At 42.7% G+C, this 27,132-nt stretch overlaps 1 protein-coding gene across 1 annotated transcript in view; it reads left to right on the top strand.

Annotated features, from left to right (window-relative positions):
• The first annotated feature begins 9,961 nt into the window (after positions 1–9,961).
• The window catches only part of Btbd1 (BTB domain containing 1), a 40,812-nt gene continuing 23,641 nt past the window's right edge, over positions 9,962–27,132 (top strand). The window contains exons 1-3 of the mRNA XM_076546198.1: positions 9,962–10,462; positions 18,249–18,405; positions 23,200–23,305. Of these exons, the coding sequence (XP_076402313.1) occupies positions 10,044–10,462; positions 18,249–18,405; positions 23,200–23,305 (682 nt within the window). The 5' untranslated portion in view covers positions 9,962–10,043. The remainder of the gene's footprint in view (positions 10,463–18,248; positions 18,406–23,199; positions 23,306–27,132) is intronic.

The raw sequence follows: 27,132 nt of genomic DNA, 5'->3' as shown, positions 1-27,132 counted from the left end.
CTCCTTCTTGCCCCGACTTCCCTCAATGATGGACTGTAATCTGTAAGACGAACTAAACCCTCTCCTCCCCAAGATGCCTCTGGTCAGTGTTTTATCACAGCAACAGAGACCAGCCTAGAACAAGTCAAGTATTTGTCTAGGTTATTTCCATTTTAAAAATCATCCTAACACTTTGATATCCTTGTTGTTTTAAAATCGACACCCAGGTCTCTTTCCTAAAGACAGAATTTCGTAAGAAGTTCAGTAGCTTTAAACTGTGGACATATACTTCTGAATTATTCCAGTGCATTCACTATTATCCATTAAAGGGGAGATTGAGCTAGGGATACAGCTCATTGGTAAAGTACTTTTCTAATATATACAAAGCCCTGGGTTTGAGTTCCAGAATAAAAGGGGGGGATGGGCATTTGTCTTATTGATTTACAAAGGTTTCATATATTTTATATATTACAATACCACATCATTGTCATAAATCATATAAACTCAATATTCTTTTTTTCTACTTTTAGTTTTATTGTGCATTATTTCTGGGTAGATAGAATTTAACAGCATTATGTAGTCTAACATTCTTGTATTTTTTTATTTTATGGGTATTAATTTTGATGTCCTGTTTAGAAAAGCATTTCCTACCTTAAAAGCAGTCATTTTCGCTTGAATTTGACTCTGGTTCCTTTATAGTTTCTTCTTGGCATTGTTCCTCCTTGCTTTTCCTTTTTATTACTATGTTACGTTTTATTGAGGCAAGATCCCTCCATATGGCTCAGATTGGCTTTGAACTCACTATGCATCCCAGGCTGGCATCAAACTCATAATCTACCTCTCTCAGCCACCTGAGTGCAGAGATTAAATACGCGAATCAACACAACCAGATTTTCATCATATTTGAAAATATATAGACTACTATTTCAAATATATAGGAAGAGAAATATAATCTAACTCATGCAAGTTAAGAAATTTTATAAAGTACCTTTACTAATGAATTCCGTGCTTCCCCCACTAATATGAAATGTTTTCTTGTTTGTCTGTCTGTCAGTCTATTATAATAGCATTTCTGGGCTCCTTAGTCTCTACAAGTATAGCAGACTACTATTTATCAGTCATATATAATAGATATACATGTCAAGCACATACATGTCACCAGACTCTTCTACATGCTTTCTACATCTCTCTTCATTATAGCATCTCCACAGGGAAACCTTGTCTGCAAACTCATGAAGCCAAAGTTCAGGACAGTTCCCTGGAGCAGGGACCAGCAACATCTCCACACAACTTTGAAAAATAAGATATTTCATATCAGTTGGTTGACTGCTGCTTATGAAGAAGAAAATCTTCCATGGTAATTTCCCTGGGTCAGAGCATAATAAGCTAGGTGGGGGTGCACTCGGCTGGGTTTAGTAGGATACTGTTGTGCTAGACGACGATGTAAGAAAAGCTTCTAGGCAGCTTCCAACCGCCTACTGTGTGGATCAAGCCCGCAGCACAACAGAAGGACATGGACCAGGCCTGGCCAGAACTTTTCTATAGCTGAGTATCAGCCCTAGTACATGTGAGTAGTAGAGGAAAAACAAGGTTAAAAATTTGTAGCATTTAGGAGCTGGAGAGATGGCTCAGAGGTTAAGAGCACTGGCTGCTCTTCCTGAGGTCTTGAGTTCAATTCCCAGCAACCACACGGTGACTCACAACCATCTGTAATAAGATCTGGTGTCCTCTGCTGCAGACAGAACATTGTATACATAATAAATAAATCTAAAAAAAAATTTTTTTGTAGCACTTGAAGCCGACCAGTCTGCTGATTTCTTCCAATCCATCAAAGCACAATTTATTTACTTCTTTTTAATTTTATTTTTCTTTATTAAGAAATTTTCTACTCACTCCTCATGCTATCCACAGAACCCCCCTCTTCCCTTCTCCCACCCCCTAGCCCTCTTTTCCAAGCCACCCCGTATCTCCACATCCTCCAAATAGAGGTCTCCCATGGGGAGTCAGAGCCCAGCACACTGAGCCTAGGCAGGTCCAAGCCCCTTCCCACTGCACCAAGGCTGTGCAAGGTGTCAGACCACAGGCACTGGATCCCTAGAAGCCTGCCTGCCCATGCACCAGGGACAGATCCTGATCCCCCTGCCTGGGTGCCCCCCAAACAGGTCGAGCCAAACAATCGTCTTCCATGTCCAGAGGGCCTAGTCCAGTCCCATGGGGGCTCCACAGCCACTAGTCTACTGTTCATGGGTTTCCACTAGCGTGGTCCGTCATCTCTGCATGTCCTCCCATCATGATCTCAACGTCCCTCGCCTGCAGTATCTCTCCTCTCTCTCATCAATTGGATTCCCAGAACTCAGCCTGGTGCCTGGCCGTGGATCTCTGTGTCTGCCTCCATCTGTCACTGGACAAAGGCTCTATGATGACAGCTAGGTTATTTGCTAGGCTGGTCACTAGATTAGACCAGTCCAGGCACCCTCTGGACCACTGCCAGCAGACCAAGGTGGAGTCAACCTTGTGGATTCCTGAGAGCCTCCCCAGCACCCTGACTCTTCCTATTCCCACGATGTTCTCATCTATCATGGTAACTTCCTCCCTGCCCTCCCACTCTGTCCCTGTTCCAGCTTGACCCTCCCATTTCCCTATGTTCTCATCCCCCACTCCTCACCCTCTGCCACTCCCCCACACCCAGTCCACTCATGTAGATCTCATCCACTTCTCCTTCACGGGGTCATTCATGTGTCCCTCCAAGGGTCTTTTCCTGTTAGCTAGCCTCTCTGGAGTTGTGGGTCAAAGCACAATTTATAAGAGAACTTTGTTCTCAGTTACAGCTGATCAAGATGAAGTATCCTCCTGTCAAGACTATTCTTGGTAAGTCACTGGTCTCAATAAGCTAGTCATATCCTTTTTGTGAAATCACCCAGAATAAATTTATCAGCATCCCTGTATTTATAAAACACACAACTGTATTATATAAATGTCTGTTATAGCTCCCACAGAGAAGCATCAATCTTCCCTGGATTTCAGAACACCCTACAAAATCGACAGTCTCCACTAACAACTGTGAAAGCTGACAACATTCACTCAACAACCCATAATGATCTTCTGATCATTTTAGAACATAATCTTTCTGCTTTCTCTCTAGAAAACATTTTCTTATATGAAGAGTCGAAACCACAGGAGCAAAGCATTACAGAAGTGTTTCGGGGACTTCATTCTTCCTCTCTCAAGTGTGCCGGAAAGTTTGAAAGATTTTGTAACAAAGGCTGCACATGCCAGTTTTCTACTTAGCTTTTTATTATTTTTTTCTTAAAAGTTCTTCATAAAATGTGCATCTATGATATAGTAATTTTATAGATGAGAAAATGAAATAAGGAGAGGTCAAGGCTAATATACTGTCACTAGATTGGGAAATACTGACCTAGACTGTCTGTAAATGACCATGCTCCATTATATTGTATCTTATCTCAGCTTTTATAGTTCTGAGGACATTTGATTTTTATTGTATGTGTATGGGTTTTGTCTGCCATCTCCCATGTATGTTTGTGTACCACTTACATGCCTGGTGCCCTCGGAGGCCAGAATAGAATGTCAAATTCCTGAAACTGGGATTACAGATGTTTGTGAGCTGCCATGTGAGAATTGGGAATTGAACCTGGATCCTCTGGAAAAGCAGCCAGTGCTGAGTCATCTTTCTAGCCCAATCTTGGGGCATATTTATCTTCCTTTTTAAATAATTGAATAATACAACTTGAAGAGCTTTCCATATCAGCACACACAATACTCTGCAGGGGACTTGGTGACCACCATGGCTAGCAGAGTAACAATCCTCGGGAGGCAAGAAAGCAATCTGGTTCAACATGACTAAGTAGCCAGTTTGGTTCAAACTTCGGGAGTCTGACCCCGAGTAGTTTAATTTATTTAGGCATGATTTTAGGCATATTTAAGCACAGCACAATTTGGTGAAGACTTTCCTGGTGATAATTAACTCAGTCCCGTGTGCACAACAAAGCAGATACAAATCTCCTTGAGGAACAAGGTAAGTTAAATAAAAATGGGACATGACCCGTTAAAACTCTTTGTAAAGTACACGTGATACCTTCCATAAAGACGGGTTCCATTGACTGAGAATAGCAAGCTTATGATAAGGTTCTATGGAGGGTCCAGTGTGCTCTCAGACCACACAGAGAGCATACAGGTCACCAGACCATAACCACTTCTGCTCCCAGCCTTCTGGGCACTAACAGGTTGTGCATTCCTTCCTTTGAAGGAACACCCCTGTGTGTTTAACATTTTGAATTCCCTAGTGTTTATCTGTGAGCACAAAGACCTCCCTTTCTCCTACAATACTCATTTTTGAAATGACTATGGTTTTAGATTATCTGAGTAAACCATAATTTAAGCAGTTCTCTCTTGATGAGTATTACATGAGTTCTGTCCTCAGAACCCAGAAGCTCTGGCTTTCAAGGCAAGCACTTTACTGACTGAGGCATCTTCTTAACAAAATTACATAATTTTCCTGATTTTGTTTGGCATTATTCATTGTTAGCACACAGAAGTATAACTTCTTGAACTTGTTATATATTTTGCTAAGAGCGCCTGTAGTCCCTCCCTGCTGTCCTCTCTCTCCCTTTCTTTGTTGTGTTGAGAGGTCTCGGTGTGCAGCCCATGCTGGCCTGGAACTTACTGTGCTATGTAGTTCCTGCTGGCCTTAAGCTGACAATCATCCTACCTCAGACAAGTTATAGCATGCACTACCATGCCCAGCCAGTCTTTGGGACTTTTCTACGTGTAAAACAACTGTAGTTAGTTTCCTCTTGACTAATTGGTCTGGCCAAGTCTCTAGTACAGTGTTGTAATCATGTGGTAAAAGCAGATGACATCCTTGTCTTATCCCTGATCTTAGGGAGAATTTGTTTTTTTAAATATGAAGTTAACTAAGAATTTTCTTTATGCCCTTTGTCAGAGTGAGTGTCTTAGAGTTTTCTATTGCTGTGAAGAGACACGATGAGCATGGCAACTCTTACAAAGGAAAACATTTAATTGAGGGGGCTCACTTACAGTTTAGAGGTTCGGTCCGTTATCATCATGGCGGGGAGCATGGTGGTGTGCAGGCAGACATGGTGCTGGAGCTGAGAGTCCTACATCTTGCAGGCAACAGGAAGTTGACTGACTGTCACACTGAGGGAAGCTTGAGCAAAAGAGACCTCAAAGTCTGCAACCACAGTGACGCACTTCCTCCAACAAGGCCACACCTCCTAATAGTGCCACTCCCTTTGAGGGCCATTTTCTTTCAAACCACCACAGGGAAGTTGCCTTTTCTGTTCCAGTTTAATATTTCTATAATAATAAAATAATATCTCATAATATTACTTTATAATATAATATAAAATTTGTGGGAGGCCAGCTCCCACCTTTTAAAAGGCTTCCTATGAGGAGGAGAGAGGGATAAGAAACTTTTAGATAGAAAGATAGCAGAGAAGAGACAGACAGAAACAGGATAGCTTTGTGAGGACCTGGATTAAAAGCCACCGGCCTCTTCTGCCTCTTTAAAAGGGCTTTTTATAACAATGCCAAGGGGCAGAACAAAAGACCTCCTCCTTGCTAGATCAAAGCACACTACACAGGCAAGTGCAGACGCTTCCAAACACGTGGTAACCACACCCGTGGTCCAATCATCCCCTTATGCAGCCCTGCTGGGTAAAGCAAGCTCAGATTCTTGGATCCTGAGTAAGTTCTCACTAGGAAACCTCTGTGGGTCTCTAAAAAATTTTTATTTTAAAATATATTTAATATATCATATAATACAAATAATATAAAATGATAATATTTTATAAGAATTAAAAACATTGGGGGTGGGTGGGAAGATGGCTCAGTGGTTAAGAGCACTTGCTGCTCTCACAGAGGACCCAGGTTCAGTTCCCAGCACCCACATGGCAGCTCACAACTGCTTATAACTCCAGTTACAGGAGATCTGACACTTCACATAGACATACATGCAGGCAAAACACCAATGCACATAAAAATAATAAATCTTTTTTAAAAAACATTGGGAACTGAGGGTGTAAATCAGTTGGTAGAGTATTTGTCTAGTTTGCATAAGGCCCTAGTTCAACCCCACAACTACATGAAAAAAGGGGTGAGGGTGTGGTGATGCAGGTAGGAAGTTCAAGGTCACCCTCCACTACACAGCAAGTTCAAGTCCATCCTGGGCTTTATGAGTATGTCTCAAAAATGTGTGTGTGTGTGTGTGTGTGTGTGTGTGTGTGTGTGTGTACATATATATAGTGACATGATATAACTTTTGTCTCTTATTCTACTTATATGTTGTGTATTATACTAATGGCTTTATAAACTTTGCATTCCTAAAATAAATTCCTTTTTGATAATGGCATCTAATACTTAAAAAATTATATATATATATATATATATATATATATATATATATATATATATATATATAATTTGAACCACGGTTTCTCTTGCAGCCCTGACTATTCTGAAACTTGCTCTGTAGACCTGGCTGACCTCGAACTCAGGGATTTACCTGCCTCCTGAGCTCTGGGATTAAAGGTATGCACCTTTGCTGCCGCCACCACCACCACCAAGCAAAATTTATGTTCTTTTTGTTATATGTATGTGTATGCCACATGTGTGTGGGTGTCCAAAGAGGAGAGAAGAGGGCATCTGTGCCCTGGAGCTGGAGTTACAGGTTGTGAGCGGCCTGACATGGGTGCTGAGAACCAAACTCTGGTCTTCCGGGGGAGCAGGAAGAGCTTTAACTCCCCAGCCATCTCTCTAGCCCCAGCATGCTCCTCTGGACATGTTGATAAATGCGATTCGTTAGGTCTGTTGCTGCTGCTGGGGATTTTTGCGCCCGTATTCACCATGGATATTGGTGGTTTTCCTTTCTTGGAATGTCCTGCCTGGTTTTGAGCTCTCTGCCATTCACCATCACCAAGACTTTCCCCAGCGTTTGCAGCTTCACAACAGGTTTCCTAAAGTCTTTCTGCTTGGGAAACAAACAACAAATTAGAAAACATCCTCAAGAGTGGAAGCTGACCTGGTGCTCCTTTCTCCTAAGGACTGTGTTCCCTCGAGTCTCAAGATCTCTGTATCTGTTCCTCTACAAAGCAGGTACGCTCTTATCGGTCACATTTTAGGCAAGTTCTGAAGCCCTCTTCATCTAGGCTTCAGGAGAAGCCCCTGTCCTGCCTTTGGTCTGTCCAGCCCGGTCTTAGCGAGCATCCTTCTTACTCTAGCGAGAATCTTCCCAGCCTTCATGTGTCCTCTTAAGTTCCCGTCTGTTGACTCTTTCACTTTGGTTTTTGGTCACACATCCCCAGCCAGCTTTGCGGAATTCACAGCTGAGTCTGGTTTTTCAATGCCCCTTTGCAGCAATCTTAATGAAAGTCTTCCTTGCTGTTCTATTACGTATTAAAATAATCTTTCCTTTAGCGATGCCCCTACACAGTTCTTTTATATATTTTTCATATTTGTATAGTTGAGGGTGAGAGAGTGAGCCAGAGAGAGGTGCTATATTGTGTCAGGGAAAGACAGTACAAAGGTTCCTCCATCTTGTTTTATCTTCCTTCCTTCCTTCCTTCCTTCCTTCCTTCCTTTCTTCCTTCTTTCCTCCCTCCCTCCCTCTCCCTCTCCCTCTCCCTCTCCCTCTCCCTCTCCCTCTCCCTCTCCCTCTCCCTCTCCCTCTCCCTCTCCCTCTCCCTCTCCCTCTCCCTCTCCCTCTCCCTCTCTCTCTCTCTCTCTCTCTCTCTCTCTCTTTTTCTTTCTTGGTTTTTTTTCAAGACAGAGTTTCTCTGTGTAGCTTTGGAACCTATCCTGGAACTCACTTTGTAGACCCGGTTGGCCTCAAACTCACAGAGATCCTCCTGCCTCTTACCAAACTCTATTCTAGGAAACACCGGTCAGGATGTCCTGGACAACTTATCTTAGCTTCTGTTAAATTACCTGCTTGTACAGAACCCCCTCCAGCTAACTGCTTATCTAAGCTTGTGTAAAGTTGCTTGCTTACCTAAATGCACCCCCTCCACTCTCTACCTCACCACCCTTCACCCTGGCCCCATACCCACCTAGCAAGATGCCAGTAAGTGGTTTTTGCCTTCCACACTTCAAAAATCCTGTGTTCTGGACACTCGGGCCATACCTAGGTTCAGGAATGCCTGGGTGTGGTCCTAGCCAGATGGAATCAAGACTTACTTGTCTATAAACTGTGTCTGAGTGGTCATCTCGACTGTGCTACCCATAACAGCATCATGGCTGAACCCATGTCTGCTTATTTCTGTAGCAGGAATGCAGTGTTCTGAAACTTTCTTTTGCAATTAAAAACAGTAATGGAGCCATAAGCAACGGCTCAGAGAAACTACCAAGGAGGGTGTGGGCCAGAGAGCAGAGAAAAATGGTGCAAAAGCAAGGGGATTTTTAAGTGACAGTCAGCAGGGTGGGGAATCTGAGAGGATACAGGTTGTCAGGATTGGTCAGGAACTAGGTGCCCCTGTCTGAGGTAGTTGACCTTTGGGTCAAGGTTAAGGTAAGGGAGGTTCCTGGAGGATTTTTTCCCCCTCCAGACAGGGTTCCTTTGTGGCTGTCCTGGAACTCACTTGGTAGCCCAGGCTGGCCTCGAACTCACAGAGATCTGCCTGCCTCTGCCTCCTGAGTGCTGGGATTAAAGGCGTGCGCCACCACCGCCCGGCGTGGGTTGGGTTTTTATGTTTTGTTGTTGTTTGTTTTTTGAGACAGGGTCTCACTCTGTAGCCCTGGCTGGCTAAGAACTTGCTTTGTAGAGACAGGAATTCACAAGAGACCTCTGCCTCTCTAGTTCTGAAATTAAAGGTATTGGACACTGTGCCCCTCCCTCTTTGTAGTTTCAAAATTAGTAATAGAGCCTTTTCAGATTATTTTTAATCTCCATAAAGATGAAGATTAAAGAAATAAAAAAGGTTGTTGTGGTTTCTTGCTTTTGTTTTCAAAGAGTCTGCTTAAATTTGTTTCCCAATCCCACTACAGAATCCAAGTTTAGAACTCTTGGATTACTTGACATTTGTAAACCGGAAGTTGTTTCTTCCCCAACTATTCTCACCCAGTAATGAATCATTCTCTGGGTCCGTTTTACTTTCTGCTAACAGCTGATTTATCTTGGGATCTACTTATTACTGCAGGGTTCAAGAAAGGCTCCCACACACCGACAACCACATAGCCACACTGCCTGAAAGGGGATTCACGCGCGTCAGCGCCTTTCCCGTTCGTTTTTGAGAGGAGAGGAGTTAAGACAGGGTCTCCGTTTGCAGCCCAGCTTGGGCTCCCTTGCAGCAATCTTTCTGCCTCGGCCTCCCAAATTGCTGGGATAGGCGCAAGCAGTTCGGCCTTACAGGGTGGTTTCTTCTGCATAGGAACTGGAAAGAAGGCCTAGGAGAGGGTTGGGCAGGAGCCTCCATCACAGACATGGAAATGGAGGAGGAACTTGCTCTGCTCTGCCCTCGGGGCGCGTAGCGGAGCCTGGACAGAGCGGAGGGGTCAGGAACCTGCAGACCCGGGGAGAGATCAGTGGGGTTCCTGGCCTCTCAGCTCGGCTAGTGGGGTGTCCAAGGGTGGTGCAGCCATCGGGGAGGTGACAGGGCCACCATCCCGGCTGGACCACATCAGGGCGTCTCCCCTCCACAAACTCCCGTGCCGTGTCCTCGAGGTCCCTCCACTTCCAGCTCCTCCACCAAGAGGGCTGGGGCCGCGTCCTCGCGTGGCAGCCAAGAGGAAGAGGCCGGGTGAACCCCGCTGAGACGACGGGGCACCGGCGAGGAGGCGCGGTGGGCGGCGGCCGACGAGCTCGCACTCCCGCGGCCGCGCGGCTCCTCCTCCTCCTCCTCCCCCGCCCTCCCGCGGGCGGCCGCGCGCCTCCCGCCCCAGCAACGCCGCCCTGCGGGGGGGCGGGGCTGCGCGGCCGGAAGCGCCTTTCCCGGAAGGCAGGGAGGGGGCGGCGCCGGCCTCGGGGCGGCTCGACGATGGCGGCGGCGCGTCGGCCGCTGGCACAGTGAGCGGAGCCGCGCAGCGGGAGGATGGCCTCGCTCGGGTCGGCCGCGGCCGGGGAGCCGGCGGCCGGGGCTGAGGCGGAGCTAGGTCCTCCGGCCCCTCCGCCGCCGCCCGCGCCCGCGCCCTCGCCCTCGCCGTCCGCGCTCGGGCCGCTGCTGCCGCTGCAGCGGGAGCCGCTCTACAACTGGCAGGCCACCAAGGCGTCGCTGAAGGAGCGCTTCGCCTTCCTCTTCAACTCGGAGCTGCTGAGCGATGTGCGCTTCGTCCTCGGCAAGGGCCGCGGCGCGGCGGCCGCCGGGGGCCCGCAGCGCATCCCCGCCCACCGCTTCGTCCTGGCGGCCGGCAGCGCCGTCTTCGACGCCATGTTCAACGGCGGCATGGCCACGACGTCGGCCGAGATCGAGCTGCCGGACGTGGAGCCCGCCGCCTTCCTGGCGCTGCTGAGGTGAGCGGCGGGCGCGCGGAGCCGGGGGGCCGGCGGCCTGGAGGGAGGCGGCCCCCGGCCGGGCGGGCGGGCGGGCGGGCGGGCGCCGACTCCCGGGTGACCTTGGGCCAGGCGCGCCCCGGCCTCCCTCGGCTCCTCCCCGGCCGGAGATGCTCGGGAAGGTCGGCCCGTGGTGACGGTGAAAGCCAGGGTCGTCATCCCCGCGGAGTGCGCTTTGCCGTTGAAGGGCGCTGTTACATTCCAGTGCCGGGATTGTCGCCCGGGCTTCAAGAGTCAAGTGGGCAGAAGCAGAGGACGGGGCAGGCTGTCCTGATGGCCCGCTTGCAAGATTGGTTTTTGTTTGGAGGACGGGCCGGGTAGCTGAAGGATCTTGGAGGACTGGTGTTTTCAGGTTCTTCACGGTTTGTTGTCAACACCCCCCCGCCCCCAGAGTAAGAGCCGTAACAGGTACTAGCTGACCTGCTTCGTTAGCTGTTTAGCTTTCTTTCATGGAAGGGAGTATCACTTTGGCGTGATTCGTTTTCAATCGCAACAGTCCTGTTGGGGAGGTATATCGTGTTGTTTACCCCAATTTTACAATTGGGGCAGAGGACCAGAAAAGCAACTCGCCCAAGATAACCGAGCCAGCTCCCAGAGGACCATGTGTGTTTCATTATACTAGGATGGTTTTGGCTGCCCGAGTGGTGTGTTTCTAAGCTAGCAGAGTCTTGAGTAATTCTGACGTCAACAGGCAGGTCAGTGGAACAGAAGCGTCCACAAAGGAAGGCTCCCAGCTTCATCAAGAAGATGCATACGGAGCGAAATAGCAGCTAGAGATAAATATTACGGTCCCACTAATGAATGGATAAAGGACAAGATGAATAGAAAAGAGGAACTACAGCTAAAGAACCTTTAGCCTCTTTAGTAAATTAGGAAGTGCAAATTAAAAGAGTGAAGTACTTTCTCCTTTTCATCAACCCCACCAATCTTTTTGTTTTGTTTTTTTTTATTTTCTGGGACAGGGTTCCATTGTGCGGGCTTAACTGACTTGGAGCTCAGTATGTATACCAAGCGGGTTTGGACTCGTAAAGATCCACCTGCTTTCAGCCCCGGAGTGCTGGCCCACCCAAAAATTTTAAAAGATGACTATAGGAACACTTTCTCACGAAAAATGTTCATAAAAAGCCTTTGAAAAAAGTTGGACACCTTAGATTTCTTTTCCACACATAGGAAACATTGAAAAAATATCTACAGTAGCATTCTTCATAATAATGTGGAAAGAAGTCAAGCCAAGGGAATACATCGTTTGATAAACCATGCTAGGTCCACTTGATGGACTATAATGCAAGCACTGTGATGTTTATGAAAACCAGGTCAGACTATGGGGAATGTTTATGTTAGCATTTTCAATTTCCTGCACCATAGTAACGCCTGAGAAGGAATGGAACCAGTGCTGTGTACCTGGAGATAGAGAACGCAAACCAATGTGCTAAGCAAGAGTTGGAATTGGAAAGCCGACGGTACCTTTTTCTCTCTCTGTTCTCATAGTTCTAGCATTTAATTCACTTTCATTTATGGGGATAGGTGTGCAGCCTCAAGCCTAGTATCTGGGTCATTTGCATTTTGAAGTTACTAGGAGGACTAGATACAGCTTGCTTAAATTACGCAGTTTAGAGGTCTTTCTTAAAATGTTAAGGCAGAGAGGTGGCACAGTGCAGACCTGAGCTAGATCCCTGTGAGCCACATGATAAAGGAGAGAACCTCCTCCTGCAAGCTGTCCTCTGACCTCCATGTGTGTGCCCCTGTGTTCCTGCCTACACGTACATCCAGGGAAAGAAATACAACAAAATGATTCTTTGGTCACCTGCATCTTGATCCACCGGGAAGTTCAGTTTATAGGTCTCTCCTTTTGGTGTCATGTCTAGAGGTGAAACCTTAAAGTGTGTTCAATACTTTTCCTAAGTGACTTTTACACTGGCTAAATTTGAGAACTATCGATCTAAAACTCTTAGGGCACCCTTCCTCCTAAGAGCACATCTTAGACCTTAACTTTCTCCGGTTAGAGCACTACACGAGTCCACTAGTGGGCTTTAAGCAGATAAAAGATGGCAGTGGTAAAGATAGACCAGGCAGGGCTTGACGGACTGAGAGGAAGGACTTGTGAGTTCTCATCTGGGGTGTGCGAGAAAAGCTGAGGAGGATTTAGGTGGAGTGCTGTGATCGTATGTCCATCTTAAAAATCTCACCTGGCTGTTATTTGGAGATTAGACAGGTAGTGAAATGGAGCAGAGTGATAAATCAAGAGGTTTTGCTGTAGTCTCCTCAGATGATGGTGCACCTCCAGGGAGGTAGGGGATGTGATGAGAAGTGGTCAAATTCTGGTTCTAATTGAGAGTAGAACCGGAGAAAGTTAAGAATGAATGGCATTGACTTAACTGAATGAAATGAACCTGGGAAAGAAGTGGATCGTGAAGAGAAGTACAAGGATGAACCTGGAGATCTGGAAGCTCGCGGAGATGTAGGCGGGAAGGGAGCACGAAACAGGCAGCTGTCGGGGGAGAGACGGAAGCAGGAGGTGTCCTGAGAGAGTGGACAAACGCCAGCTGTGGAATTGGTCAGCTGTGTTTGTTAAATGTCCTGAGGGTTGGGAGAAATGAGAGTGCATTCCTGATGATGTGATAAGATGTACGCTATTGATAACCCTGAGGAGGGAGCACACAAAACACTTGGAACGAGCGAACGCCCTCTTATTCAGGAGGCCTGGGGAGGGTGTTGTAGTTTTGGTGCTCCTCTTCCGTTTCTCATTTGGGGACCATGCCAGAGTGTTCTACCCCTTCCCGCTGGCGTTTCTTTAACAAAACTACTGTCTTTAGATTTCTCTCTGTTGACATTTTTCCCTCTAGCGCTCATGTCACCCTATGATTTCTCTGAATCATTTAGGGACTTTTGTCTGTTGGATGAAGTTCAATACTTTACAGGTATTAAAGGCCTTTGTGATGTGTTCCCATCCAGTTACTACTGGTGACATTTTCCCTATTTTAATGTTTGCCTTCCAAGGCCTCTTCTAACTGTACAGCCTCTACCTAAAAGACAGTAATTATTATACTTCAGGTCATAATTTGGGGCTTTACTTTTTTGATTAAATCACTGTTTCCTTCCCCTCCGGGCAGATTTGTACACTAGCTCATTTAATCTCTGGGTCTGTTTTGGTTACATGTTACCCTAGAACAAACCACTCCAACACCTGGTGGTTTTAAACAGCCATTTCATTATCTTCAGAGCTGTATGGGTTGATGGGCTCTCCTGGGTGATTGTTTGGCAAATCTTTAAGGTTTCATGCATTGATTTCAGACAGCATCTAAGGCTGGGGTCATATGGAGGATTTGACTCAGATTCTGAGATGATTTTCTAATAGTCTGAGATCTTCTTTTCCATGTGCCTTTTCCAGCTGGCCATTTCAGCAAGCTTGATTTCTTGAACAAAAGTAGAAGCTGCCAAGTATTCTTAAAGTGTAGGCTTGGAGCTGACATTTGCTCTGCTACATTTTGTTGATGAATAGTGAATGGGAATCATGTGAACCAACAGACATCTATGTAACAGCATTGATGTTGGAAGGCGTGACTTAATGTGGGCCTCTTAAGTGATTAGTTATTGTATATTAGTGCCTAATTGACACTTATGTTCTTGTGGCATTACTTTCCTTTTTCTTTTTGGTTTTTGAAACAGGGTTTTTCTGTAGCTTTGGCTGTCTTGGAATGCTCTCTGTAGACCAGCCTGGCCTCAAACTCACAGAGCTCCTCTTGCCATTGTTCTGGAGTGCTGGGATTAAAGGTGTGTACCACCACCACTCAGCTTTTTGTTTATTTTGGGGGTGGGTGGGTATTACTTTTTAAACATTTCATTATCTAACTATAAATTTACACTCACAAAGCTATCTTACCCTTTCTGTAGCTCTGTTATTTATCACAATGCCTAATGATATATAGGGTCCTTCAAAGAATGCTTTTGAATAAAATGGATCATTGGGATACAAAATTCCTCAGATGTGGTCTTGTAACCCGTTTCTCCCTAATATAAAATCAAGTTTCACTCTATCCTTTCAAAACGGTTTTAATTCAGGGCTGAAGGAACAACTGAAATGGTAAAGTTCTGGCCTTGGAAACAGGAGAACGTAGATTTGCTTCCCAGAACCTGCATGGGATTGCCTGATGTGGCAGGCGGGTACTTGCAGTCCCGAGGCTGGGCAGGCTAAGGCAGGAGGACCCTGGGGCTCCCTGGCCTTCACAGGAGCTGGATGGTATTCCAGAAGTCAGCCTCCACACACCCACCACATGTGCATATAATCATTTTAATTAGCCAGGTGTGGTGGCACACTTGTCACCCCAACATTTGGGAGGTGGAGGCTTGAGGATCAGAAAGTTAAGGCCTGCAACTTGGCTACATAAGACCCTATCTCAAAAAAAAAAAAAAAAAGAAAGAAAGAAAGAAAAGGGTTTTTTGTTGTTGTTTTGGGTTTTTTTGTTTTGGTTTTGTTTTGTTTTGTTTTGTTTCAAGACAGGGTTCTCTGTGTAGCCCTGGCTGTCCTGGAACTAGCTCAGTAGACCAGGCTGGCTTTGAACTCACATGTGCTGGGATTAACGGTGTGAGTCACCACTGCCTGGCTCAAATTTTCTTAAATATTATAATAAATATAACCTTAAATTTTTATCTTTTTTTTTTTTGAAGCAGAGGATCGAACCCAGGGCCTTGCGCTTGCTAGTCAAGTGCTCTACTACTGAGCTAAATCCCCAACCCCTTAAATTTTTATCTTTTGGAGACCATCTTTGGGGTGGAGATAAGAAAACAGATATACTTGGATGACGTACAGTCGTTTCTCCGTTCTATGCTCTTGGCCTTGGAGAGTGTGTCTGGGAGCTCCTGCTGTCTCTTTCCAATACAGAGTTGGCCTGCACTGTGGTGCTTGCTGTGCAAGCCGACAGTCGGAATCGCGCATGTGCAGGTTAAAGGGGAGAGCCAAGTCCACATGTGTGTCATGCACACACACTAATAATTAAAATGAGAGACTCATGATCATGTCAGGTTCTAGTTTTAGTTGTGTCTTTCTTGGGTTTCCTTAATATAAAAATTCTACCACTTGGGGGCTAGAGAGCTAGTTCAGTGATTAAGAGGACTTGTTGCTCTTGTAGACAACAGGATTTGGTTCCCAGAACCCACATGACAACTCACAACTCCCTGTAACTCCAGTACCGGGGAATCTGAGACTCTTCTGGCCTTTGTAGGCTCTTGTATCAAACTCACTTAGCCTCATATACATAAAATTTTACAAATCTTTAAAGAAAAAGAAATTCTACTGAATAAATATATTTCAGAGAATGTATAAACGAAACATGAGCAAGAGGATTCTTGGATTTTTAGTAACTTTTCTATTAGAAATGAAAATACCACCCTATCCCCCTTGTTGATGTTACATAGAAACTTTTGCTTGTTAACGTGTAATCACTAAAATTTACCCACACATTGTCTGGTGTTGTAGGGGAAAAATTCCCTTATTGTTTATAATCCAGTGTTTACTTTAACTTGCAGTCTCAAAATAATTTAAAGCATCTTACAAGAAATCCAAGGATAAAAACTAAAATAGAACTAAGTTTGGCTAATACAAAAAAAGTATGTTGTGAACAAGCCACAGCATTCATTTGTAATTGTCTTAGCAACAGATAAGAAAAAGGAAGCATGCTTGAGCAGTAATAATTCATGGTGTTTTTAAACTTAAAAACAAACTGCTTAGGGGATCTGTAAACTCTAGTACTGAGAGCAATAGTGAAACTGATGTTCCAGTTGAAGTGCCCCTATAAAGAGGATATTAGTGTAATAATGAGCAATGTCTGCAAGCTATGGCTTTAGATACAGATGATTATTTAATGTAATAATGATTGTGTTCCTTGATATAAACTAAAACATTATCGAAGTGAAATTTAATAAAAACACTTTGAATGTGAAGGATCACATGCAGAATAATCTAAAACACAATTCTTTTTTATTCCTAGAATGTAGTCACAGGTATTTGATGCCTCCCACCTAAATTGGAGCCTCCACCATAGATTGATATAGAACCATATACTTGAGCTTTGTGTTCTTATCTCCTATCTTTCCTTCAATTAAAATGATAATAGGAAAGACAGTGTGCCTATTACATACTGAACAGAGAAGAAAAGGAATGGCCAGGGTGTGGAAAACAGATAATGTACTTAGAAATTGTGTGGGTAAAATGAGTCCTGAATCTGGAGCCTAGAGTCGCAGGAGGAGCTGCAGTGGAGCCGGGTGCTGTTCTGGTGGAACCCCAGCTAGGAGTTGGTAGTGAAGAGGGTGGAAAGAAAGTGTAGCGCTAAGACATCGAGATTCATTTAAAGCCTCCTTACAGACTGTTCCTCAACCACGTACTGACGACAGCTGAAGGTTCCTCTAAACTTGAGCAGACTGCCTGGCAACAGATAGAACTGCTGCTGTGCTTTTGGAACCTCTAGGTAAAGCTCTCAGAATGGCATGAGGGTCCTTGATCTCAAGGCTGGCTTCCCACTGTAAGGCAAGATGCTGGTCAGCAGCTTCCACATACTGGGAACTCCCACCCCAGTCTTTGCATTTGCAAGACATTTTTATCTGGAACTAGAACAGTTGCTAACTACTGAATTTAGAGATATTGACCCCTTGACACACATAGAAAACCAGACTGTGAATGACAAAGATAAACAGAACGTAGGCATTTCAAGGAAGCATAGACTTGAGGGAAGAGAAGAAAACCTAAACATTTCTATTAAGTGTCTTGGAAATTTGTGGAAGTTTTTGTGTCCATAAAACAAAGACATAAAGTTGTGGAGGGAAGAACAATCAGGAACAAAGCAGAATTTCTAGAAATCTGAATGTCATTTGTGTGTGTGTGTGTGTGTGTGTGTGTGTGTGTGTGTGTGTGTGTGTAAGAATAGAGAAAAGAAATACTCAGAACTACAGAGGAAGAAAACATTTCATGAGACCTTGTATTAATAAACAGCTAACATTTACTCTGATAATTTTTGTTGGGTTCTACTGAAAGTGCTTTATGGTTTAAATTGTGTTCATTCTCACTGCAGCGTTACAAATAGGTGCTGCTCTTTTCATCTCTGGGGAGTCACACTGGGATAACTGGCTTAAAGCCACATACCAAGTAGATACTGAGAACCCTGGCTCAAACCCCCACAATTTCTTTACCCCCCCCCATGTATTATTGATAGAGATTTGGTTGAGGCCATGAATATGCAACCTGTGGGTACAGCCCAACTGGATTATTACATTATCTTATTCCTCTGAAGCCCCACTCTCTAATCTGTGGTCACTGTGCTAATTCTGGAATGACTATGGAAGGGTTTAAGGAATAAGAAGGTTCTGCTATCAGGAAATAAATGAATCTTTTATCATTTGGAGATGTGACCTTAGCTAACTGTAGATTTACTCAAAGGAATATCCTTTGATGAGGGAGACATTAGTGAACTACTGTTCTTGTAAGCAGCTATGGAGTGCTTTTTAAAAAGAGCCGAAGTTTCACTTAAGGAACATTTGTTTGTGCATCTGTCTCCTGAGCACTACTTAACCTCCTCTGAAAACGGAATTACTTTGTGCCTCTCAGGAATAAGAATATGATGTCTGTATAGGTTCATCTTACTCTGATGTAAATTTCAGGGTTTTTTTCTTTTGTTTGCTTATTTAAAGGTTAATTCTGATGGATTGCTTATCTAAAACAATGCTGATCATCTATTTAAATTTTTTCATTGCTTTTCAGATTTTTGTATTCTGATGAAGTTCAGATTGGGCCAGAAACTGTTATGACCACTCTTTATACTGCCAAGAAATACGCAGTCCCTGCCCTGGAAGCACACTGTGTGGACTTTCTCACCAAACACCTTAGGGCAGATAATGCCTTTATGTTGCTTACTCAGGTAAGTAAAGAGAGCTAAAATAGTAGCTTCAAAACTGAGCATAAGCTGGGTGAGGTGGTGCATGCCTTTACTCCCAGCACTTACTTGGTGTAAGTGTTACAGCTTGGATGGAAAGTTATCCTGGTAGTCTGGAGCCAAGGAATACCAAAAAGTCACACCGCACAACCAACCTTCCAAGAGATTTATTGGGAAGGAAGGACCCTGCAGAGTGGCTGCCTCTGCTTGGGTGAGACAAAGCAGAGAACTAGGCAGAACACAAGATTTATATAGGGTTTCTTGAGGGGGGAGGCAGGGGGAGTTTTCCGAGGTGGCCTGGGATTGGAGGGATTATGTAGCATGACCTTGGGGAGAGTCAGGTATTTGTGGGGTGTTTTTTGTCGTGTGCCCCCCCCTAGGGTGGGGCCTGGCCTGGAGCTCCTCAGGGGTCAGGCCCAGCTCAAGGGGTCTCAGCTGCCAGAGGTCTCCAGGGGTAGGGCTTACAAGGAGTCTCTGCCCATCTGAGTTTGAGGCCAGCCTGGTTGGTCTGCAGAGTAAGTTCCAGGACAGCCAAGGCTACACAGAGAAACCCTGTTTCAAAACAACCAACAAAACAACAATAAAAACTGAACATATTTCTATATAAATACTAATAATTAATATTAATTTATATGTAAATATTAATAATGTGATAATCAATATTAAATAATGCAATGTTGATATTATAATATTAATGTTATAAATGTAATTAATTTGTATTTACATATAAATATTAATATTACCTGGATAATTCTAGATCATTATTTTAAAGTATGTAGTTATTTTTGTATATATGGTTATTTTGTGATTATTTGAGAAAATATATATTTAAGATTTTCTGGACATCTTCATTTTCAATTTTTGCTGAATCTGAAATAAACATTGAGTTTATTTCATTAAACATTGAGTATCAGAGAGGTTCTAAGATTGACTATCTTTATTTCTGTGCCTATGCCTGGAAGCTTCCTAACCCATTACTGGAGCAGTTATGGTATTAGGTTTATATGAAATACTTTTTGTGCCACATTAAGTACAGTCCATACAGAAAAGTACACATACTGTAAGTGTGCGGCTTGGTGATGGTTTTATAAACGGAACATAACTAAAGGACCGTTAGCCATCCCTAACGTGTATTACTTAGCATTTTGTTAAGTGTTTGTAATCTGAACTTTTTTGATGAAAATAAATTATTTCTCTTTTTAGACAGTGTTATAATACTTTACATGAACTTTTTAAAATTATGAATGGATAAAATAAAATCCTGCCTGATGATGACACATGCCTTTAGTTACAATACTCAGGAAGCTGAAACAGAAGGATTATTTTGAGTCCAGAAGTTTGAGACCAGCATGGACAACAATGCATCTGTGTGAAACAATATATATTCTTCTTGAATTTTTGTACTAGAAATAATTACTGGTGACTCCTAGGTCATTTCATATTTTATAAATGAGAATTAAAATCTGGGCAAATTAACTGCCTGTCTAAAACCTCACAGTAAGTGATGCCAGGGCCCAGAGCTCATCTTTACAGTTGTTTATTGGGTGCTTTAAAAGCAGACTTCTTTTATTAAATATTTGTACTTGAAAGAACTTGCTGATGTCACTCTTCTTGGACATAGTTACAGAAATCCACATATGCCAGAGACCAAGCTAATAATAATAGTAGAATGTATTGGGTAATGGCTGTTGAGTCAGATAGCTTTCTTAGTATTTTATAGGTATCAATTTAATCCTTATTATAACTTCATGAACTATTGCCATTCAAAGTGGAAACTTATTTACCATTAAGAAACTGAAAGGATGAGGAGGTTTAGGGAAGAAGCAAGGCCATGTGTTCAGTCCTAGGGATGGGCAGAAATGGAGGCAGAGGTGAAATAACCAAAGCCATATAACAAATATGTGCTGTTTACTACATTAAAAAAAAACTTTAGATAAAAGTATCTAATAAATAAGTTGATTCTAAGATTGAAAAGATTATTTATTGTTCAAGGAGTTTTAATGTATTGGAGCAGATTAAGTAACAACTTTTTTTTTTTTTAAAGATTTATTTATTATGTGCAAGATCTCATTACAGATGGTTGTGAGCCACCATGTGGTTGCTGGGAATTGAACTCAGGACCTCTGGAAGAGCAGTCAGTGCTCTTAACCTCTGAGCCATCTCTCCAGCCCAAGTAACAACTTTTGTTGTTGTTTTTTCAAGACAGGATCAGGGTTTCTCTGTAGTGCTGACTTTCCAGGCTACCTGGAACTCAAAAGATCCACCTACCTCTGCCACCCTAGTGCTGGGACTAAAGGCATGTGCCACTATGCCCAGCTAAGTAACAACTTTTATATTTCAATTTCTGTTAGTTATAAACCAAGAGACTAAAATCAGGCTATTAAGATGCATTAAATTCTGGTTCATTAGGTCTGAGATGAGCCCTGAGAATCTGTATTTTTAATAGCTTTCAGGTGATAACAGTGATTCTGAACCACACTTTGATTAGCAAGCATGTTAATGTGAGGGAGGGAAACAAAAGACCAAAAGACTTGAGTTTTGTTGGCTTGAGAACCAGATCATGTGAAGTTGGACTCTCACGAAAGTGAAAGTAAGCCTGATCATTCACTTGGATCTGTAGAAGTTTACTCTAAAACAGAGTTAGCATCGCTACATGATTTATACAAAGAGCACCGTTTGTGACTTATGACCAGAGATGGTGCTAAAGTAAACATTGAGAAACCTGAAGCAGCAGATTCCATACAGAACTCAGTACTATTGCTCATAGTATATTAAGGATTAACAAATAGTTACTACCACAAAAATTGTCCAAAACTCATTTTTCCTAGCTTGAAAGATTATGTTTTGCTTGATGAGCTGAGCCTGTGGGCACATGCCTTTAATCCCAGCACTTTGGGAGACAAAGGCAGGCAGATTTCTGTGAGTTTGAGGCCAGCCATGTCTACATAGTGAGTTCTAGTATAGCCAGAGCACATGGGAAGACCCTGCCTCAAAAAACAAAAAAATGGAACAAAAATCTGTTTGTTAGAGTTTCATTTTATAAAAAATGCACCAACTTTTCTCTAAGTATGTACATACTCTGGTTGTAGACTGGATCGTATACCAGAAAAATGTTAGAAAATTGGACCAGGTCAAAGTTACAAAACTGAAATCAGCCAACATTAGTAAATTAGTAAATATTGTATTAATTTTGTATTTACCCAAACTAAAGTTATATGAGAATATCCTGAAAATCCTTATTCTTAGGAAATTTAAAAGCCCACAATATGTGTACCTTACTCTCATGGCTCACTCCCTCACAAATGGTGTATGTATACACAGGTTTGTGTGGAGGAAAGGGAATGAACAGGATATAGTAGGTAACTTTTAGATGGGTAATCTGGATATAGGATACATTGAGGGAGTACATGCGTGCTATCCTTAAAACTTTCTCTGAATTTAAAATTCCAAATTTTATGGGAAAATTACATGAAATAGAGTTAATATTATATTAACACCTTTTTATTATTTAAAGCTAAAATTAGGAAATTGACAAAGCAAATGAATATAAACAAACCCAGTGTGTAATCTAATGGGAACACTGTTCATTTGCATCTGAATTACTGAATCTGGTTGGAGACATGACTCAGTGAAGTGCTTCTGTAAAATGAAGAGGACATGCATTCAGATCGCTAACACCCACGTTCAAGCTGTGCTGTCCGTGTCAGGGTGCATCTGTAACTCCAGCATTGATGGACAGAGACAGGAAGATTCAGGAGACTCATGGCCGGCCAGCCTAGCTGAACTGTTGATCTTCAAGTTCAGTGAGAGACCCTGTTTCTAAAAAATAAGGTGAAAAGTGAGCAAGGAAAGCATTTGACATCATCCTCGTCCGCTGTGTGTACATGAATTTGCATCTACCTACACAATATGCTCATATATACTATATATATGTGCACACACATGCACAGAAACTCAGTTACTGAATCCTTTAAAATTAATTTTGCTGGGGCTGAAGAGATGGCTCAGCAGTTAAGGAGCATTTGCTGCTCTCCTAGAGGACCTAGGTTCAGTTTCTAGCACCGAATGGTGTCTTAACCTAACTCCAGTTCTAGGGGATCCAATGTTCTTTGGTCTATGCAGGCACCAAGCACACACATAGTACATATATATGCATGCATGCATGCAAACGCTCATAGACATAAAATAAAGATAAATACATCTTTAAGAAGATAATTTGACTTTAAATGACGACTTGGTAGTCATGCCAGGTTCTGGGTATCATTGCTGGTGTGGTTAATTAGCTGGGTGCCTGGAGCTGTGGTGCTCTAAATTCTTATACCACTTCCTTCACAACAGGAAATGTTAACAACAACAACAAAACGGATCTATTTTTATTCTTGACAGTTGATGTTCTAGTTACTGGTGATGGTAAGACTAAAATTTTAAATACTAGACTGCAACCTATCTAACTAACTACATGATCTTAGACAAACAAATCACATCACTGGACCTGTTTGATGTGCTTTACCTAATCTAGAGAGTTTGTTTAGGATTGGAGTAAGTAATACATAAGAAAATAGGCTATAGTGTGTATGCATAGGAAAGTAAAAGGAACAAGATGGTTGATAATGTGAGTTCATTGCTCAGTGAAACATTAGTATTCTTTAGCCTTCCATTTCTCATTGTCAGTATTTTTGCAAAATTAGCGATACAGTTGTCTACAGTATCAACTTGGAATGTGCACCGCCTGAAGGTAAAGTAACTGAAAGTAAGATGACTTTCTTTGTGTGTGTGTAGGCGCGGTTATTCGATGAACCTCAGCTGGCCAGTCTTTGTCTAGACACAATAGACAAAAGCACAGTGGATGCAATAAGTGCGGAAGGCTTTACTGATATTGACATAGGTAAGTTCCCAGTGGAGCAGATGTTTACATTAGATACAGCCAAGTCTTGTCAGCCTGGTTGGAAAACTCTGTCCATTAGTGTTTCCTCCAAATGATTGAAGCAATACCTCCCTATGAGTTGTGCTTTCTTTCATTTTAGTGAAAATACTCCTGAAAGTCCTAACTACCTCACTGTACTCAAATGTACCAAATAACTAAGGTTCTCACCATCTTCATGGGATTGTACTAGGGTCCTAGAGCAAGTAAAGAGAAGAGTAAACTGTGATTTGTTTTGATAATAATCACTAGCTAGAGATTTTGTCGGAACAAAATATGTGAACATTAGGACTTAGCATGTTAGTGGAATAGCTAGCATGTAGCAGGAACTTTTGCCTGTCTAAGTAGGTATCAGACATGTGGAAATAATGACTTGGCAACTGCAGAAAATAAGAGATGTTACCTTCAACTGGGGTCATGTTAGGGAAATTACGGCGAAAGAGTTTCTGACAGGAGCCTTGAATGGATAGTACTTGGACTGGGGATGGCTGAGTGGTAGATTACTTCCTGGCATGTGTGAGGCCCTGATTCCTTTCCCAGCAGCACAAGAAGCAAAGTTCTGAGTAGTGAAGCGGATAGCATTAGGTGTTAGAGGTGGTGGTTTGGTACCACATGCTCCGGGTGGCAGAGGACCAGGCAGTGATGGGCTCAGGGTTTGAACTTGGTTTTGTAGTAGAGGAGAGAAAGCTAAATCTCATAGCTTTAAACTATCTTTTTTTTTTTTTTTTTTTTTTTTTTTTTATGGTGAACTGGAATTATGTGTCTTTCAGTCCCTCTCTTTTGGGATTGAAAGTCATATACCCTGTTGTCTGTTTCATTTGTAGAAATCTTTAAACATATTTTATACAAAACAGTCAAAAGAGAACTGTTAATTTCCTTCTCAGTGTTAGAACTGTTTCGTTCTCTTCTGGCTGTTTTTAATCTTCACCAAGAAGTCTGATGCTCTAAAAATTTTTTGTATTCCTTTGTCTCAGTCAAAACAGGAAATGTTTTTAAATCTATTTTTAGACCAGATTGCTCAAGCTTAAAACCCAGAACTTAATCTTGATTTTTCTTTTTCATTTGTGCCCCACATACAATCTCACACTAGGTACCCATGATTCCACGTTCAAAACAAACCCTATGTCTGACTGTTTCTTATTTGCTGCTACCACCTAATATAAGCCAGTGTTCTTTCTCATTTGGAAAGCTCAGAGTAATCTTCATAGATAGAAAAATCAGGTTGTATTACTACTTCTGTTTCTACTGCAGTAAGAGTATAATTCAAACTTCTTACAAAGCTTAGAAAATCAGGTCCTATGGAAGTCAGGAAAGATTAGGTTTGGCTATAATAACAAACCCCAAAGTGTATTCTGGCTCCAACACAAAAGAAAGGTCATTTTATATTTATGTAATGGGCCACAGAGAGTAATGTCCAGAGGTAGCTCTCAGGGTCTGATTACTGCCTGTGTCTTGTTAGTAGATGGTAGGGGAAAAAACCCACATATTAAAATACTTGGCTCTGAAATTGCTTCTTTATGTTGTTCTTTATTTCATTGTCCAGAATTCAGTCACAAAATCCGCCTGACTTCAGGGCAAGCTAGTATGTATAAGACTAGTCACTTTCTAAGATGAGGAAACAGAATTGTAATTAACAGCTCCAACTCAGTACAACTGCCTGGTCGTTTGCTTCTTGTTCATTTACACTGGACAGGAGTCATTATATTTCAAGCCTTTATATTTGTTACTCTTGCTGACTGGAATCCTTTTCCCTTGAATCTTTGTATGGCTACCTGCTTCTCAGCCCACAGGTTAACTGAGACAGACTATGTCAGACCTACTTAATTAAACTAAATACCTAAACAAAATTCTTGTTTCTTTACTCTGATTTGTTTTTCTCATTTATTGCCATTTGAGAGTCTTAACTAGGTATTCATCTCCTCTCTGTCTCTGTCTCTCTCTCTCTCTCTCTCTCTAGGCTTTTAGAGACCAAAAACTGAGTTTCTCTGTGTAGTCGTGACTGTTCTGGAACTAGTTCTGTAGCCCAGGCTGGCCTCTAATTTACAGAGATCCACCGCCTCTGCCTCCTTCGTGCTGGGATTAAAGACATTCGCCACCACGCCCGTTGTCTTCATCTTTTTTTAAGTGTTGGTTGTCTGCTTTCCTCTTCTAGACTATAAACTCCTGGAAGGCAGGGCCTTTGTCTTGTTTCCCACTGTATTTCTAGTGCAGAAGACAGCAGAACATAGTACATGTGAGTCAATACCCTGACCAGCTACTCTCGAGACAACCATGTAGTTCTCACTCAGCTTAGGCCACTGCCGTGAATCGTCTGAGATCGGACGCCTTACCCTTTCTGGGACACCAGTGTACTTCTCCTTTATAGTTGATTAGCGTTCCATTGTCGGTTCACCTGTTCACTTCTCAAGTGCCTTGGGAAGAATTCATACATTGTGTTTTACTGAAGGGCAAAGCTAGTACATTGTTGAGTTGTTAATGAAGCATTGTTTAATTTTAATTGTTTCTTGTTAAGGGTCTGTCGAGTGCTCCATTTGTTTTTCATCTGCTCGTGAAATCATACTACCTGCATTACATGTGTGCTTTACATGTGGCAATTGTTTTATACATAGTTTTTATATTTTTCATGCCAGTTGAGCCTGGGAATCTTAAAGTGTGGGTGCTTTGCTAAGTAGATACCCTGTAAATATTTGCTAGTTTAACACCCAGTGCTGTATTATGTTTATGAATGACAATCTTTTGCATTTTTATCATCGTAGGCTCAGCTATAATGTTTTTACACATTTGCCGGTAGAAGCTTGCCAGTACAAGGACCTATGTGTCCTCTCCCTATGTCTGTATCATAGGCCACTTTGCCTGACATGTACTTGGTGAGTTTGGGAACTCTAGAGAAAGTGTAGGAGCTGAGAGAAGGCCCTTCAAGTTCATAGAGCTGTCTTAAATTCAGGGACTTTTTTTCTTCTCTAGGGTTTGAGCATGTGTTCCAGAAGAAGAGATATGCTATCTTAGGTTTTTGCTTTAGGGAGAAGATTCTTGGTTGAATGGATGTAACAGAATGGACTTGGGCCAACAAGATAGCTTATTAGATGAAGTGCTTGCTGCTGAGCCTCGTGTCTGGAGTTTGAGGCCAGGACCATGTGGTAGAATCAGAGAACCAGCTCCCAAAAGGTGTCCTCTGACTCATCTGTACACTGTGGTGCGTGCACGCAATAATTGTAAAAATTCACATTGTGCCAACAAGAGCAGTGTGATGGGGTGTATCATACTCCAACTTTCAGTTTATTTTTAACTCAAGTTATTAATGAATTAGATTGGAGGTCTGTCTTGGTTGATTTTTTTTTTTTTTTTTTTTTTTTGAGGCAGAGTCTCACTCTGTAGGCCAGGCCATCTTGGAACTCACTTTGTCGTCCAGGCAGGCCTTGAACTTGTGGTGATCTTCTTGCCTCTGCTTCAGAGCACTGAGATTATAGCAGTTGGCCACCATGCCCAGCTCATTGTGTTCTTTTTTTTTTTTAAATGATTTTATTTCATTTTATGTGCATTGGTGTTTTTCCTGTATATATGTCTGTGTAAAGATGTGAGATCCCCTGGAACTGGAGTTACAGACAGTTGTGAGCTGCCATGTGGATGTTGGGAATTGAACCTGGGTCCTCTGGGATAGTAGCTGGTGCTCTTAATCACTTAGCCATCTCTCCAGCCCTGTGTATTCTTTTTGTTTTTAATTAATTTTATTTTATATGCTTTGGTGTTTTGCCTGTATATATGTCTGTGTGAGGGTATCAGATCCTCAGAAA

Source organism: Peromyscus maniculatus, chromosome 1 (genome assembly GCF_049852395.1).
Source record: "Peromyscus maniculatus bairdii isolate BWxNUB_F1_BW_parent chromosome 1, HU_Pman_BW_mat_3.1, whole genome shotgun sequence".
Taxonomy (NCBI): domain Eukaryota; kingdom Metazoa; phylum Chordata; class Mammalia; order Rodentia; family Cricetidae; genus Peromyscus; species Peromyscus maniculatus.
This window is presented reverse-complemented; position numbering and strand designations above follow the sequence as displayed.